Here is a 15,592-nt window from a genome sequence, read left to right as displayed (position 1 = left end):
CTCCTTCTTAAACACACTTAAACAACCAACACCCCCAGAATCAAGTTCACCCTGGAAAAAGAGGAAAACAACAGCCTCTCTTTCCTAGACACACTAATCACCCACCAGCCTGGTGGAATCTCGGTTTTCTCAGTTTATAGAAAACCCACCCATACAGGCAGGTACATTCACCAACAATTCCCCCCCCACACACAACAATATGGAGTGATGTAAACATTATACAGCAGGGCTAAACTAATCTGTTCTAACGACAAGGCCCTAAACACTGAACTAAATCACATCCTCAACACATTCAATGACTACCCTCCCCCTTTCCTCAGACCTCTTTCCTTAGTATTTTCCATAAATGTAAACCACATCTTGCAGAGGTCAGGATGCTCTTCACATTAAAACCTTTTGAATATGAAGAGCGCAATATAAAATTTGAAAATTATGGAGGGCTCATGACACAGGCATTTTTTCTCTCATTTCAGGCTTAGAAATTCTAGATTAGTTGTTTTTAAGAAAAATGAGATTTTAAATTTTAACATTATTTTATTTACCTCCCTTTTACAACATATTTTTGTCACATATGAATGAATATAAAATACCATAAAAAATTTTAAAAAATGAATACAAAAAGAATATTCATGTTAACAATTAGCATGTATCTGTTAGATCAGATGCGAGCACCAAGCTTTATCAATCATAATGGCATATATATTTTTTTATTATGCAATAATAGTGTGGCAATTTCTAAAAAAAAGTAATATAGAAAGACATTTCAAAACCATTCGTGCCAATTGTAATTTTAAATTTAATTATTTAAATCAGGAGGACTCGGCAACACAGCGCCTGCGAGCGTCATGGCACCTGCAGTATTGCGCCCTTCATATTAAAAAGGTTGCCGACCACTGTCATAAACAGTTGACACAACACTAATGAAGGTTGCCGCTTTCAACAACAGAAAGATACAACAGGTGGCACCACTAGTTTCTTCTATTTTCGAAAAGTTCGGTGAGATTTTTTTTTTTTAAAGATTGGAGACCTTGGTTGCCTATGGTTGGAAAGACCTAGTTTGAATATTGTATAGGACATAAATAACATGAAAGTGAGTTAGGTCTCATACCACAGTAACAGTATTGCCCTCAAATCAGGTTTTTCATCCAACAAAACAAACAAACAGGTTTTTCTGTTTTTTTATGGACAGAAGACAGTGGATGGAATTACCCACTCTATAATCAACAGTAAGCAGGTTTCTAAGTAGCAAGTTACTTGGCTTCTTAGAAATTCAACAGGATATTGAACCTAACACAAAAGGAAGAGGTAAAATTAGATACATTTACCATATTGTTCACTCAACAACATAGAATGACATTATACAGTGACATAACCACCTCCTCTATGCATTTTTGTGCATTTGCAGTGTGTCCTCTTATTAAACTCTTCCCAAGGGAATTAACTGATTTATTATTATTAAAAAATGAAAGAGTTTGAAAATAAAAATCAAACCTAGGAGACTTGATGATAAAATTTGAAGACAAAACATAGGTAAGTGGATAGTTATGTTGTAAGAAAAATCAGAACTTTGCTTTAACACCAGAAGTTAAAGAACTGTTCTGAAAAAAACATATCAAAAGTTCCTGGCAAATAACTTAGCAAGTACACTTAGGAAATTCAAAGAAAAATGTCAGAAAGCTAAGTTGTGTGTATACAAGTACAAGAATCATGCAAACACTTTGGTAAATGAAGGTGAAAAAATGTTCTGCAGGTTATTGAAACAGCTCAAAAATTTATGAAAGAGTAAAACAGAATCAGATGATGGAGATAGATATTCTGGATTTCTAGAGTAATTACTTTGAAAGGTTATTAAATGAGGAACAGTAGTATGAATTTGTTCAAGAGGAATGCAGTCAGGAGTACGCATCACTTCTTGAGTTACAGAAAGCTATCAGAAACTTGAAATATGGAAAGGCAGTTGGAGTAGATATTTTATTGAAAATATGAAATCATAAAAGTTTTACACTGCACATTGCATAATTAAGGAGGTCAGATAGTAGAATTCCAGATAATTGGAGTAGACCCGATAGTATATATATCCATAAAAAAGATAAATGTCAGCATTACAGAGAAATATCAGTCCTCTGTAATGCTCACGTTTATCTTTTTTGTGGATATCTTACTATGTATCTTACTGTAGGTTCCAGATAAGATTTATGCAAACATACTTCAGAAGGCCTAAGAAAAATTGGAAAGAAACTCAAACGACAAGCAAGGTTGAGATTACCAGGATCAGATTCTTGCTTTCAGACAAATAATAGAGAGATCCTGGAAATATAATGAGCTCTGTATTTCATTGTAGATCTGGAAAAGCATATAACAACCTACAAGAGCAATGTATAATCTGTATAAGTTGTAAGTCAGTTGTTAGAATTGAAAGAGGTACAAGAAGATAATCTGATGTAAAATCAGGTGTAATACAGGGTTGTATACTATCTCCTTTCTTATTCATCATCACATTATGAAGGAAGATGGAATTAAAGTTGATTTCAGAATTAGAGATATTCAACACAGCTGTGTTGCTTTTAGTGAAAAGATACCGGCTGCATTTTTAAGCAAGAAATATGGTGCCATCCATTTTCTTGCTGAAAATGAAAACTTGAATATATAGTTGGAGGTGTCAGGAATAATAATAATAATAACAGTTTCTGTAATGGCAAAATGATAGCTATATTGAGGAATACTGAGAGCGATTCCTAACTGTATTGTCCTTAACTGATAAGTTTTTAATGCTGCACACCAACAACTCAGAGGAAACTACATCATCTTGAATGTTAATCAGTATAACAGGCTCTGTAACAAGTACTGACAAATATCCACATGCCTTGGAGATTAGGATAGTTTGAAGAGTACCAAATAAAGAATGTTGATATCCATACTATTTACAATAAGTACAACACCATGAAAAAAAGAGGCACATTGAGAGCTGCAAGTGAATTTTTATCATTGGACACTTGTAAATCCTGATTGAGGGTTGTTTTGAATTTATAGTTTAAGCAACTAAAGTATGAGAATAGTATATTAGGTGTGTAAATTGCATGTGTTTTTCTAGCCAATATGTCTGATACGCAGGATGAAAAACTAAAGTTTCCAGGAAGAAACCCTGCCACCTCCATATAAGACTCATCTTTGGATGAAAAGCTCTATTTAACACGTTCATGCCTAAGCATTCAGAAAAACTCTCACTGCAACTTCACCTTCTGGAGGGTCAAGAGAGAGAGAGAATGAACCTAGTTCCACCACAATTTCCTCTTTGTATATCAACAGATGCGCCACATGTTGTGGTGGGTTCTTTGATTGCAACCAAATCAGCTTAGAGGGAAATGAACAGAAAACAATAATTAAGGAGAATGGTATCTGGTTGGTATATCTGAATTACTAAGAGATGTAAAGATATGAATCAACATTAATGAACCATTTGAGAATGGCAAATATAAGGGAGAGAAAGAACAGGCATGAATAAGAATACTTTCATTATTAACATTTGTGATATTATCCAAGTCTGAATTATCAATGATATTTATATAAAATCTTCGGTGTATGAGTGAGTACCACAGGAAAAAAATAACCTCTTGGCTCTTTATCTTCTGTGTATGTTACTGGATTACATGTTTCAACTAAAATGGTTAAATATTTTAAAAAATAAACACTCTAAACACCCTTTATTCCCCAAATATAAAAGCTACTGCTTTTATATTTAGGGAACTTTTTAGCCCTTATATGAAAGACTGAGAGTTCAACAGATAATTTTCTTGAGTTGCAGAGTTAAAAACATGAGTTTCTAGGAGAGAGAGAATGTTACTTGCTTGTTTGACAGCTCAACTCGCTCAAGAACAGGATGAAAAAAAAAAAAAAAAAAAAAAAAAAAAAAAGGCCTAGAAAAAGTTCAAATCAGAGACTAGAACTTATAATGATCTTTCTTCTAGCAGTCCAGCACCACAGAAGAAAATACCATTTCTCCAGGGCTACACAGGCACCTAAATATTCTTCTCTCTTTCAAACTTAATACATTTCATGTTAATATATAGTTAATCTTATTATGATGAATCAGTAGCAGGGGCGAATGCTGGTCTTGAAATTCACGCTTGCTATTGTTATCATTCAGGGAATGAGAGGTGTCATTGAAGTCTGATTAGCGGAATAATGAATTACTGACCATTTAAAACTATGTACAGGTAACCCTCATATAAAGCAGATGTTAGGTTCCGCAGAAATGCTGCATTATATAAATCATGTTATGCGAGTCTCAGATTACATAGAAAAAGTAGGGTTACGTGGCAAAGAAATGGAGCTAGCTGAGAAATTAGATAAGTACCAGATCGACATAATAGGGGTGACTGAAAAAAAAAAGACCAAAACTTGTGAGATCTTTCTGAGCAATAAATACAAAATGTTATATTCAGACAATGACAATCAAGGAAAAGAAGGAGTAGCCATAGTATTCAACACAAAATACGAGGCTAATCTTCTTGAATGGCAGTCAGTCTCAAGTAGAGTAATGTGAGCAAATATGAGAATGGGGAACTGGACAATGAGACTTATTTGTGCCTATGGTCCCACAGAAGGTTCTACTAAGGCAGAAGTGGAGGAATTTTTTTGAGGCTTTAGAAAAAGCAACTGACACAATGAAAAAGGAAAAGTTGGTCCTTGTTGGGGATCTAAATAGCAGAGTAGGAAATGATTGTGAGACATACAAAAATATTTTGGGAAAATTTGGAGAAAAGAGCAAAGCTAATAATAATGGCAAATATCTGTTGGATTTCTGCTCAGGACATGGACTGGTTATTACTAACACCATGTTCCAACATAAAAATGTGCACAAATTCACATGGAGAGAAGAGGCTAGGAATAAGAAAAGTCTCATTGACTATGTTATTGTTGATAGTGATATTTTCTCCCTGGTGCAGGACACCAGAGTGTACAGACGATTTGAAATTGGAAGTGATCACTATTTAGTCTTGAGCAGGATAAAATTGAATTTCATATTGAAAAGAATAACATATAAGAAAGTTTTAAAGCGAATAAAAGTTGAGCAGCTCTCAGATGTGAACTGTAGACTAAAATACAGAAAGATTATTGAAAAGAAAATGAAAGAGTTTGAGAACAGGAATCAAACCTTGGAGATTCAGTGGCAAACTCTGAAGAAAACATTGATTGATTCTGCCAGAGAGGCATGTGGTGAGGTTGTGTGCAAGGATAAAGAACTCCCTGGTGGACACTAAAGAGGCAGTGAAGGAAAAGAAGAAAGCATATCAAAAGTTCCTGTCAAATGAGTCAGCTTTTACTCTTACAGAATACAGAGACAAATGTAAGAAAGCTAAACAGTGTGTAAAACTAGCTAAACAAAAGTCATGGGAGGACTTTGGCAAGAATATAGAAAATAAATATCAAGAAGGCGGCAAAATATTCTGGAGGTTGTTGAAGAAGCTTAGGAATGGAGGAAAGAGTGCTGTAAAAGGAATTAGAGATGATAAAGGTGACATGAAAACTGGAGAAAAAGATATCCTTGAAGTATGGAGTAATTACTTTGAAAAATTGCTAAATGAAACAAGCAGTGATGACAGCACAGTGATAAAAAACACTGACCAGGCATGCAGTCAGGAATACATATCCATACTTGAAGTAGAAAAAGCCATCAAAGGCTTGAAATGTGGAAAGGCAGCAGGAGTAGATGATATTCGACCAAAAATGCTGACGTATGGTGGTATAGGAGTCTTACAGTGGCTGCACTGCATAGTTCAGAAAGCCTGGACAGAGAGACGAATTCCCGATGATTGGAGTAGAGCTCTCATAGTACCCATATATATAAAAAGGGAAATAAAACTGAATGTGAGAATTACAGAGGTATTTCCCTACCGAGTGTTCCTGGCAAGATCTATGCAAGTATACTTGAGAAACGGTTGAGAAGAATTGTGGAAGAAAAGCTTGGTGAAGAACAAGCTGGATTCAGGCCAAATAGAGGCTGTCAGGATCAGATCTTCACTTTACGACAAATAGTCGAGAAATCATGAGAATATAACAAAGATCTGTATTTAAGTTTTGTCGATTTGGAAAAAGCATATGACAAGGTGCCAAGAGAGAAGCTATTCAATACGCTGCAGTTATATGGTGTCAATGGGGCATTATATAAAGCAATACTTAGTCTTTATTTGAGTTGTAAGTCAGCAGTTAGAATTGAAGGAAGTACAGGAAGATGGTTTAATGTTAAATCTGGTGTGAGACAAGGATGTACATTATCCCTTCTGTTATTCATTATCTATATGGATCACATTATGAAGGAATGTGGTATTAAACCTGATATCAAAATTGGAGATGTTAATGTCAGCTCTTTGCTTTATGCGGATGATGTTATACTTCTAAATAAATCCGCTACAAGTCTGCAAGATTCTCTGACTAAATTGAATACCTGTTGTAATAGATATGGTATGAAGTTCAGCAATAAAAAGACAAAGACAATGAAAATAGGCAGAATCACTGAAAATGTCAACTGTGTTGTGAATGGAGAACCTGTGGAACAAGTAAAACATTTCAGTTATTTAGGCATGATTTTTACTGAAGATGGTAAATTAAATATAGAAATAGACAACAGAATCAACAAAGCTGGTATGGTGGGAAGTCAATTGAATAAATTCATATGGAATAAGAAAGAAATTAGTCGGAACACTTAATTAGCTGTATACAAGACAGTGTTCAAACCAGTTTTAACTTATGGATCTGAGAGCTGGGTCAGAAGTAAAACACTTGACCAAAGACTAGAGGCCGCAGATATGAGAGTCCTGAGAAAGATTAGAGGTGTGAACAGATGGCATCAATGGCAATATCATATTAAAAATGAGGATATTAGGAAAGAACTCGACATTGTCAGCATCCAGGAATGCATTAGCAGAGCTAATCTCAGGTGGTATGGTCACTTAAACAGAATGGGCGAGGAAAGATTAGCAAAACAAGTGTTCTCTGCCAGTTTGGCAGCAAAACGACCCAGAGGAGGACCAAGATATAGGTGGATTGATACGGTACAAAGTGCCTTAGACGATAGAAATATAAGATCTGATAATGTTGAAGTCTTGACAAGTAACAGACTGATTTGGAGGAAAATTGTAGATAGGAAGTTAGTAATGATGTAATTTTTTCATGTAGTACTGTCATATCCTGTACACCCCTTGAGGGTACATGGCAGGAATTTGATGATGATGATTCGAAATAGTTTTTTTTTTTTTTTTTTAATTACATAAACAACAATGACATATCCAGCAAAAAAATATATTTTTATTTAATTCAAGTAATTCGTGTAAGTTAAGAAAACATAAACTATGAAACAAATACATAGTACAAAAGTATAAAAATTACAAATTGTACTTAAACTTCATGGCACATAATTCATAAATGTTTTAGGCAAAATAAAATAGTGCATATTTTAATCTTTCATAGCACGAGAATTTGAGGATTGGTTAATAAACACTGGTTTTCTCATGTAATCACCTGATGCATTACTACAAAACACTAGAGTAATTCTATCTTTGGAAACTTTGAATCCAGGAGCTGATCTTTCATTTTTCGAACTATAGGTGCGTTTTTGCACTTTTTCCAATATAACCCGGATTCACACCTGGTCTGAACTATAAATGATAATAAACTTTGAGAGTTTTTTGTTTAATAAGATTTCCATCCATAGGAATTTTCTTTTGAGGTACAATCTTCTATCAAAATCATTAGAAATTTCTCCATTTTTCCATTAGAATATTGCGTACACAAGCAATGCGCTTTGCACTTATCATTGACCCACCAATAAACACTTTCTCGGATTTTATGTTCATTTTGTTTGATTGTTCGAATTGTTGATTCATTTAAATTCAAAGTCCCTGCAAAAACTCCTCGTTTTTCTCCACTTTTCAACCGATCCAAGATTTTGAATATTCTTCTTCGAGAGAAATTAATTTTGTTTTCAACACTGGTTTTTCCCTTTTGTTGCAGTTTGTGGCGATTACTATAAAAATAATTTTTTACACAAAAAGGCAAGCATTACATATTGTATGTAACTCACCAGAAAATAAACTCACCAAAAGAAAAAAAATCACCTTATGATTTTTAATGCACGTTCCTGGCAGAAACGAGGACAATTTTCAACAACAAACGTTTTACATGTTAAACAATTGAGGTATACATGCGTGCTAAAGGGTATTTCCCCTAATATAAATTTGCTACTTATAATTACATGCAGGATATAGGCACACACAAATTTAACGAAGATAAGATTTGATTTTTAAGTTGCACGTGAAAAACATGAAAAGATAAAGGGTTACTACAATTTGTAGACCATGTTTTTATCGGAACCGTGTTGTATAAGTACCACGTTCAACAAGGGTTACTACAATTTTAGACAGCGTTATATCGAAACCGTGTTGTATAAGTACTGTGTAATACGAGGGTTACCTGTATTTAGAAATTTTTGTACATTTAATCATACAAATAGAATATCATTTTTAAAATAAATATTGTATCTTTTTAAATTTAGCTACTTGAATACAAATTCTACCCTACAGTTTTTCTTTATGAACTGGTCAATAACATCGTCATAAAAAGTTGGTTGCAACTTAATTTTCCCAAGCAACACGCACACTTGTAAAGGCTGGCTGAAGCTCACTGGCTAGAGCTACTTTCACTGTGTATGGCCCGTGTTTAAACAACAGGGTGAGATGACATGGAGGGAGCGGAAATGGCTATGTGCATGCATGAAATCACAGTACTGAAGCAAGGACCTGGATGCGCCCACAACCGAGCAAGCCAAGGTAGCTTGACTAGCGTCGGCCTTCAATACACAACGCAAAGCTCAATTATAAATGTATGCATTTATTAACAAATAAATATTACTTCTTTCTCAATTAATGAGCTTGCACAGCAAGCATGGAGAATTCGCCACTGATCAGTAGGGACAACAGGATCAGTTTCTAACAAGGGAAAATTTGCATTCGTGCAGCAAATGTTCTTTAGCATTAGTACTATGGTACTTTGTCCTTTTTGATTGTTTGTCATAGCGTTTGGTTGTTTTGATTAATGTCTGCTGTACTCAAAGTAAAACATAATTCTAATATTCATTCCTTAATTCAATCCAAATAAGTTTTTTTTCCCCATTAACAAAGCATTCTTTGATGTAATTTTATGGAATTTTCAATTTCAACTCATAAAATGTAAGAAAGCTGTTTTATATAAGTAAAAATGTAGTTAATAACTAAAATAGAATACCTCTCCATCCCCTTCTTGTCGTTCTCCTTCAACACATTCCTCGTCCTCTTCATCATCAACATCCTCCTCTTCTTCTTCCACAAACTCTCTTTCCACTTCTATGTCTGCTACATATTCATCATCTTCTATATCAACATGAACAGCACGTGCTTCTGATTTTACTTTCTCTATCTTTTCTCCATTCTACAAAATGAAAGAAAAATAAATAAATCTGTGCATAGTGAGTAATGAATTTCACTTTCTGCATTATCCTAATGATAATTATAATCTAATACATTTTTGTTAATTTTCTTAAACATTTTAAATAGTGTCAACATCATGCTTGTTTTTAAATTAATGGTATACTTCTTTTTTAAAAGTCTTCTGAAGAGAAGATGATAAACTTTCACACAGTATCTAATTAGTGGATCCTTTACCTCTACAATGAATGCCAAAATATTACTTCATAACAAGAGATGTGCTTGGTATATATTTTATGGAGAACCCATTCACAAGAGGTTGGTCAACCTCTTGTGAATGCTAGTACCATGGATGGATGAGCAATGGAACTTATTCACATTTGACTTGAAAAATTGTGGGTTATATTCCTTGAGAAACATATGGTGGAAGACTGTTCCAGAGTGGAGCAAAGGGATAAACAAAGATGAGAAGAATTTTGTTCTGTAGGTTGGAAGCTGATGATAGGGTGTTGGTTAGTTGTGCATGCATTTGGAAGGATTTGTAAGAAGGTGAGTGGAACGTATTAGGGAGAGAGAGGGTTCAATCAATCAATCTAATTACTCTTTTCTGTATAGAATCCAGTATTTTCAGAAAACTTAGGAGCACCACCCCCAGATGAGAGATTCAATGGTCAGGCAGATTTGTGATTTGTATAGGGTTAGGTGCTGTTTGGAGTTAAAGTAATGCCACAAGCAAAAGAGAAAGTCTAATTTTTTTGGATGAGAGGCAATATTTGTGATAGGTTTGTGCCAAGAGATATTTGAAGTTAGAATTATTCTGAGAAGGTGAATCTTATCCTGTATAGAGATTTGAGTATTGTCACGGTTAGGATTAGAAGAACAGGGTTTCTTTTTTTGTGGGAAATAATTGCAGAGCTGTGCTTTGCTAGCTTTGAAGTTGATAATATTATCTAAACCCCATTGATGAATGTTTCGAAGTTCAGAATTAAGGTAGTAGAGGTCAGAGTTCTATAGGCTGTCGTGATTTGTGTTTTGTAGGATTTGTCAAATGAAAAGGAGGAGTACAATGTACTGTCATCAGCAAAACTGTGTACTGGATTGGAAGTCAGCTGGAGTTGATCGTTTATGTATAGAAGGAAGAGGATTGGCAAAAGAACAGAGCCTTGTGGAACTCCAGTATAGATAGAAGATAAGCAGCCATCCACCAACATTCAAAGTGAGCCAGAAAGCTGTCTGTGGGTGGTCTCCCCTCTCACCCTCCCCTGCCAATTTTTTTGAAGATTTTGAAAAACAAGCTTTTGACTCAGCTCCCTCTCAAACCATCTATCTGGTTAATATATGTAGATGATGTCTTTTCTATTTAGTCTCATGGCCTAGACACATTAGATAGTTTTCTATGTCACCTCAATAGTCTGCACCCTAGAATCCAAATTTACAATGGAGATGGAAACTAATAATAGTCTGGTCTTTGTAGACACCTTGGTCACCTGCCTACATAATGGTAACCTGTCCTTTTCAGTATACAGGAAACCCACTCACCCAGGCAAATACATTCACCAACTTTCCCATCCTCATCCCCCACCTCTCAACAATATGGTCATAAAAACACTAACCCACAGACCTTATAACCTTTGTTCCAATGAGATCTCTCTTGCAACTGAACTCAATCATATACACCACACTTTTCTAATAGCTATAGCTCCCACAAAATAATAATCAATCATTTCCCCCCGATTCCAAACCTTTTCCAAGACTTTCAAACCAAACTCCCCCTCTCCTCTCAGTTCCAGGTGTATATAGACTTCCTGCAAGGTGGCCTACTATGAACAAACAGGAAGATCAGTTACCATTGGAATAGAAGAGTATAAAAAATACATCTGTAGTCATGACTATGGTCAATTTGGCCTTGCAAGCCATGCTTTGGATACAGCTCACAGAATCAATTGGAAAAAACCATCATGCTCCATCACAGGAAATTTAGAAGAGAAAGATTGTTTTTAGAATCTGCTGCTGCTCTTAAAAATCAGCCTAATTTAAATAAATATGGTTGCATAAAACTTCCCAAAATATGAGAAACACTAATACTTCAAGATACCAGTTTTTAGATCCTAGGCTGCCAACAGATGTCCACAGAGGATGCTCCTCTAGTCTTTCATCAACGTATTTCAGTTAGTTTTGTGCTGTGTGCTACAAGTCTCATTTTGTACTCGCTGATTATGTGTCTATAACTGAGATGAAATACTGGAAGCATTAAATACTATTTTTAATCGTTTCCTAGTGATGTTACACCCCATTAAACTTTTATCATGAGTTTTTCCCAGCACTTAACACACAGATGGCAGTTTGGTGGAGCAGTGCCCATGGAAGTACCTACAGAAAATATGTAAGTCTGAAATAGACAGTCTGTGAGATAGCAGTTGAAGAAAGTCAGTGAGAGATTTCATGGATCAGAACTACTTGCCTTGGGATAGCATCAAGAATGTGTGAGATTTTAGTTGTATTAATCCAAACATGAGAACACTATTCTAAGGTTGGGTGGATTTGGGATTTGTACAGAGTTAGTAGCTGGATGGTAAAAATTAGCACCCTGAGTGGAAAAGAATAATTTTTTTTAGACATTGTGGAAGCTATTGATGCAAGTAAAGACTATGAGATAGATGTCATTTCAAGAAAAGGAAGATCTAATTCTGTCTTGATTTGTGCATTATCAAGGATAAGAGAAAAATAAGATCCTATTTGCATGAAATACAAAAAAAAAAAAAAAAAAGCAGGACTTGTTTTGGTGGCAGTAAAGGTGACCATGTTATCTGTGTTTAAAGCACTAATTATGAAATGAAGCTTGGGATGTTTGTGAACTACAGTTTTGGAAAATGGATATAAGAAAGAGGACAAGCAATAGAACAGAACTGGTGAAAGGTCCAAAGAGAGGAAGCTATCCCTCATGATGTACAATGATTGACCTAGGATGGCAATATGCTGAGCAGGCCTCAAGTCCAACATGAATGAGATGGTCTGGAAATATTAAGAGAAACAACACAGGTTTCTCCAAAATTTTCCATGGCATGGATCCAGAGGTAATCCACGAGATCAGCTGTTGTCGATATTGAGTAGCAAAAGACAATACTGGTGGTCACTGATAGGGTGATAAACCTCCAGTTGGTGAATTAAATTGATGACCTTTTCAATAATTTTAGAGCAGACTGAAGTGAGGAAAATGGAGCACTGGATTGGCAGTTTGACAACAGATTTTTATTTTCATTTTCAGAATGGAATGAATATATGCTTGCTTTATTGTGAAGCAGATGCCTGCTGAAATTTTTTTTTTGCGACTCCCATTCATGAATGGTTGTAAGCATACATTACATTTGGTACTATCAGTGGACTAAGGACTATTTTATCAATTTTTTTTATTTTATCAATCAAAGGCAGCAGTGTAGAGACAATATACAGTTGGAAAGTTTTTTTTACTTAGGGTTTATTATATGTTAAAGATATCAAGAAATTACTGTATTTTTCTGTGTATAAGATGATACTTTTATCTGAAATTTTTAGACCAAAAATTGGGGGTCGTCTTATACATGGGGAGTAACTGGTTGAGAGACCTGCCATGGCAAAACTGCCTTGTCTCCGCAAACAGGCTTCCGCCAATCACTAGCCTTTGTTAACTCTGTTGCGTGATACCATTAACAGCCGATTCTGAATAAACCAATCAGAACTTTGATAGCATTCATACATCTGCATCTCATTGGTGAGGCAAGTTAATGCATTAACAATATTTTGAGCACTAGCCCATAAAAATATCTGAAAATAAAAAACAATTGTCATATTCTTCAAAATCAAGTTAAAAGTCATCAATTATGCAAAAGAACATGGAAATAAAGCTTCAGAGAGACACTTTGGACCTCCTCCCACTGAATGTATGATTAGACAGTGGAGATGTTTAAAATATTGATTTCTTAATTTTGGGTTCGAAAAAATAAGGTTCATCTTATACATGGGAGCATCTTATACACAGAAAAATATGGTATATACTTGGTTTAAATCCTTTTTCCTAAGGAAGAAAAACAAAGTTTTGCACATGAAATATAGTCAAGTCTGAGCTACTTGTATATATTCATGCCTAAACTACTTGTATATGAAGTCATTAGCTTCTACATAAAAGTAGTTCAGAAGTGAATATATTTCACATGCAAAAGTTCATTTTGCTTCCTTGGGAAAAAGGATTAAAGCCAAATATATAATTTCTTGGTATCTGTAAATATACAGTTAGATCTTAGTTCAGAAACACAACTTTTAAGGAGATGCCATCAAACCAGAACACTTTTTCATTGTCGTCTGAGCAATTCAGGTATAGGCTTTTTGTGTCCTGTTCCTGCTCTGCAAATGAAGTTGGTCTTTCCATCTTAGTCTTGGACATCTGCAGTCTCTTCTTCCTATAGGTTTATATTTATATGCTAGTTTGGGAACTCCATTGTTATTCATCCTTTCTACATGGTATAGCCAATTTTGCTGATATTCTTCTATTTCTTGTACAATGTTCTTTGTATCTAATCATTCTCTCATTTCTGTGTTTTTCTTTTTATCTAATCTAGTGAGTCCCAGGAGAAGTCTTAGAAACTTCATCTGTGCTGCTTCCAATTTTGTCTGTTTCTTTGTTTTAGAATCCAGGTTTCACTTCCAAATTTGAGATGGTTTAGAGGTTATATTATGCAATCTTAATTGAGTTTCTTTAGTCATTTGTTTTCCAAAATTTCTTTTAATTATGCCATTCATTCTATTGTAAATTTGTAGTCTTGCTTCCAAGTGTGAATCAGTATTGTATTGCGAGATTATATTTCCTAAGTATTTGAATTCTGTAACTTGTGTCTAAGCATAATTTTATTTTACTGTTAAGCATAATTTTGACATTTTGAATGGTATTTCCACACACTGCCATAGCTTTTGTTTTTGTTTGTTTTTCATACTTTTCACACTTTTTCATATACCGAGTTATTTAAGACTTCTGATCTTTCTGATTACATGCAATGTACAGTTTCCAGCAAGTAGGAAGGTGGAAAATAGGAAGCCTTGTTCATCTATGTAAGACTGGGAGAAAAAATGATACAATGAGGATGTGAGAGAAAAGTAAAAGCAGAAATGAGCAGATTTGCAATGGACCAGAGATCTAGGTCCCAGAAATCTTTACTAAGGTTATAAACTGTAGTATATTTTAGGATCATAGATGGGTTAAGGATTTTTTAATATTAATTATATATATGTTTTTATATTTTATTTATGTTTATATAATCTTGGACTGTAGAGATAAAAACATGGAACTTTTCCCAAGTGATTAAGAGTGAAGGGTAGTGGGTAACGAAATTAGGGATTCATCAACATTCATGCCCACAGTGGGATCTGAATAGCTTTCTGATTGAATAACAGATAACCACTTGGCCAACAAGGCTGGCTATGTGATGAAGTTGACAGTTAATGAGCTTATCAACTGAAATGACACAGAACATGTCAGTTCTGAAACACAAACACAAACGGTGAATGTCAGTCTTGTACAAGGGCAGCAAGATTTTTACTCATAAAAACTTAGTTTTTTTTTTTTTTTTTTTTTTTTTTTTTTTTTTTTTTTTTTCCTAAAACTAACCACCTTAACGTACTAAATTAAGATTTTGGGAGCCAAGTTTTTTCTATCTTTCTGCCAAAAGGGTGCATTACGTCATGTATGGATGGAGATGATTTACCTTAGATCGTCCATGAAAAGTCAGCAGAGAATAGTAGGTCAGCTTTGTAGTTACAATAGTGCCATCTACTGGAAAGATAAAGGGAAACACAGATGGGCAAAAATTATGACTAATGGTCTGTGTAAGTGATCAAAAGGTATGACTCCCCAATTTGCTATAGTATTAATCCTATAAAACCCTTTAATAACTTATATACTTCAATCATATTTCCTTTCTTATGCCTCTTGGCCAGTTTTTGAAGCCTACAGACATGCAATAATCTTTGTCGCTTGCCTCTGGATCCTCTTCATCACCAAGGAATCCAGATCTGTGTGCAGTAGTCCAGATGTGGCCTTATTAATGCCTTATAAAGTGGAAACAATAACTTCCTTGTCCATGCTTGTCAGTGTGTTCTTCAACAAC

General features: G+C 34.8%; 1 protein-coding gene across 1 annotated transcript in view; it reads right to left on the bottom strand.

The window, feature by feature from the left end:
• The window catches only part of LOC150109595 (uncharacterized), a 233,401-nt gene that overhangs the window by 166,475 nt on the left and 51,334 nt on the right, over positions 1 to 15,592 (bottom strand). Inside the window, exon 3 of the mRNA XM_090402715.1 lies at positions 9,280 to 9,462. Coding sequence (XP_090258841.1) covers positions 9,280 to 9,462 — 183 coding nt within the window. The remainder of the gene's footprint in view (positions 1 to 9,279; positions 9,463 to 15,592) is intronic.

This window comes from Typopeltis vanoorti, chromosome 2, assembly GCF_054136105.1.
Source record: "Typopeltis vanoorti isolate ZY-2024b chromosome 2, IOZ_Tvanoo_1.0, whole genome shotgun sequence".
In the NCBI taxonomy this organism is placed as follows: Eukaryota; Metazoa; Arthropoda; class Arachnida; order Uropygi; family Thelyphonidae; genus Typopeltis; species Typopeltis vanoorti.
This window is presented reverse-complemented; position numbering and strand designations above follow the sequence as displayed.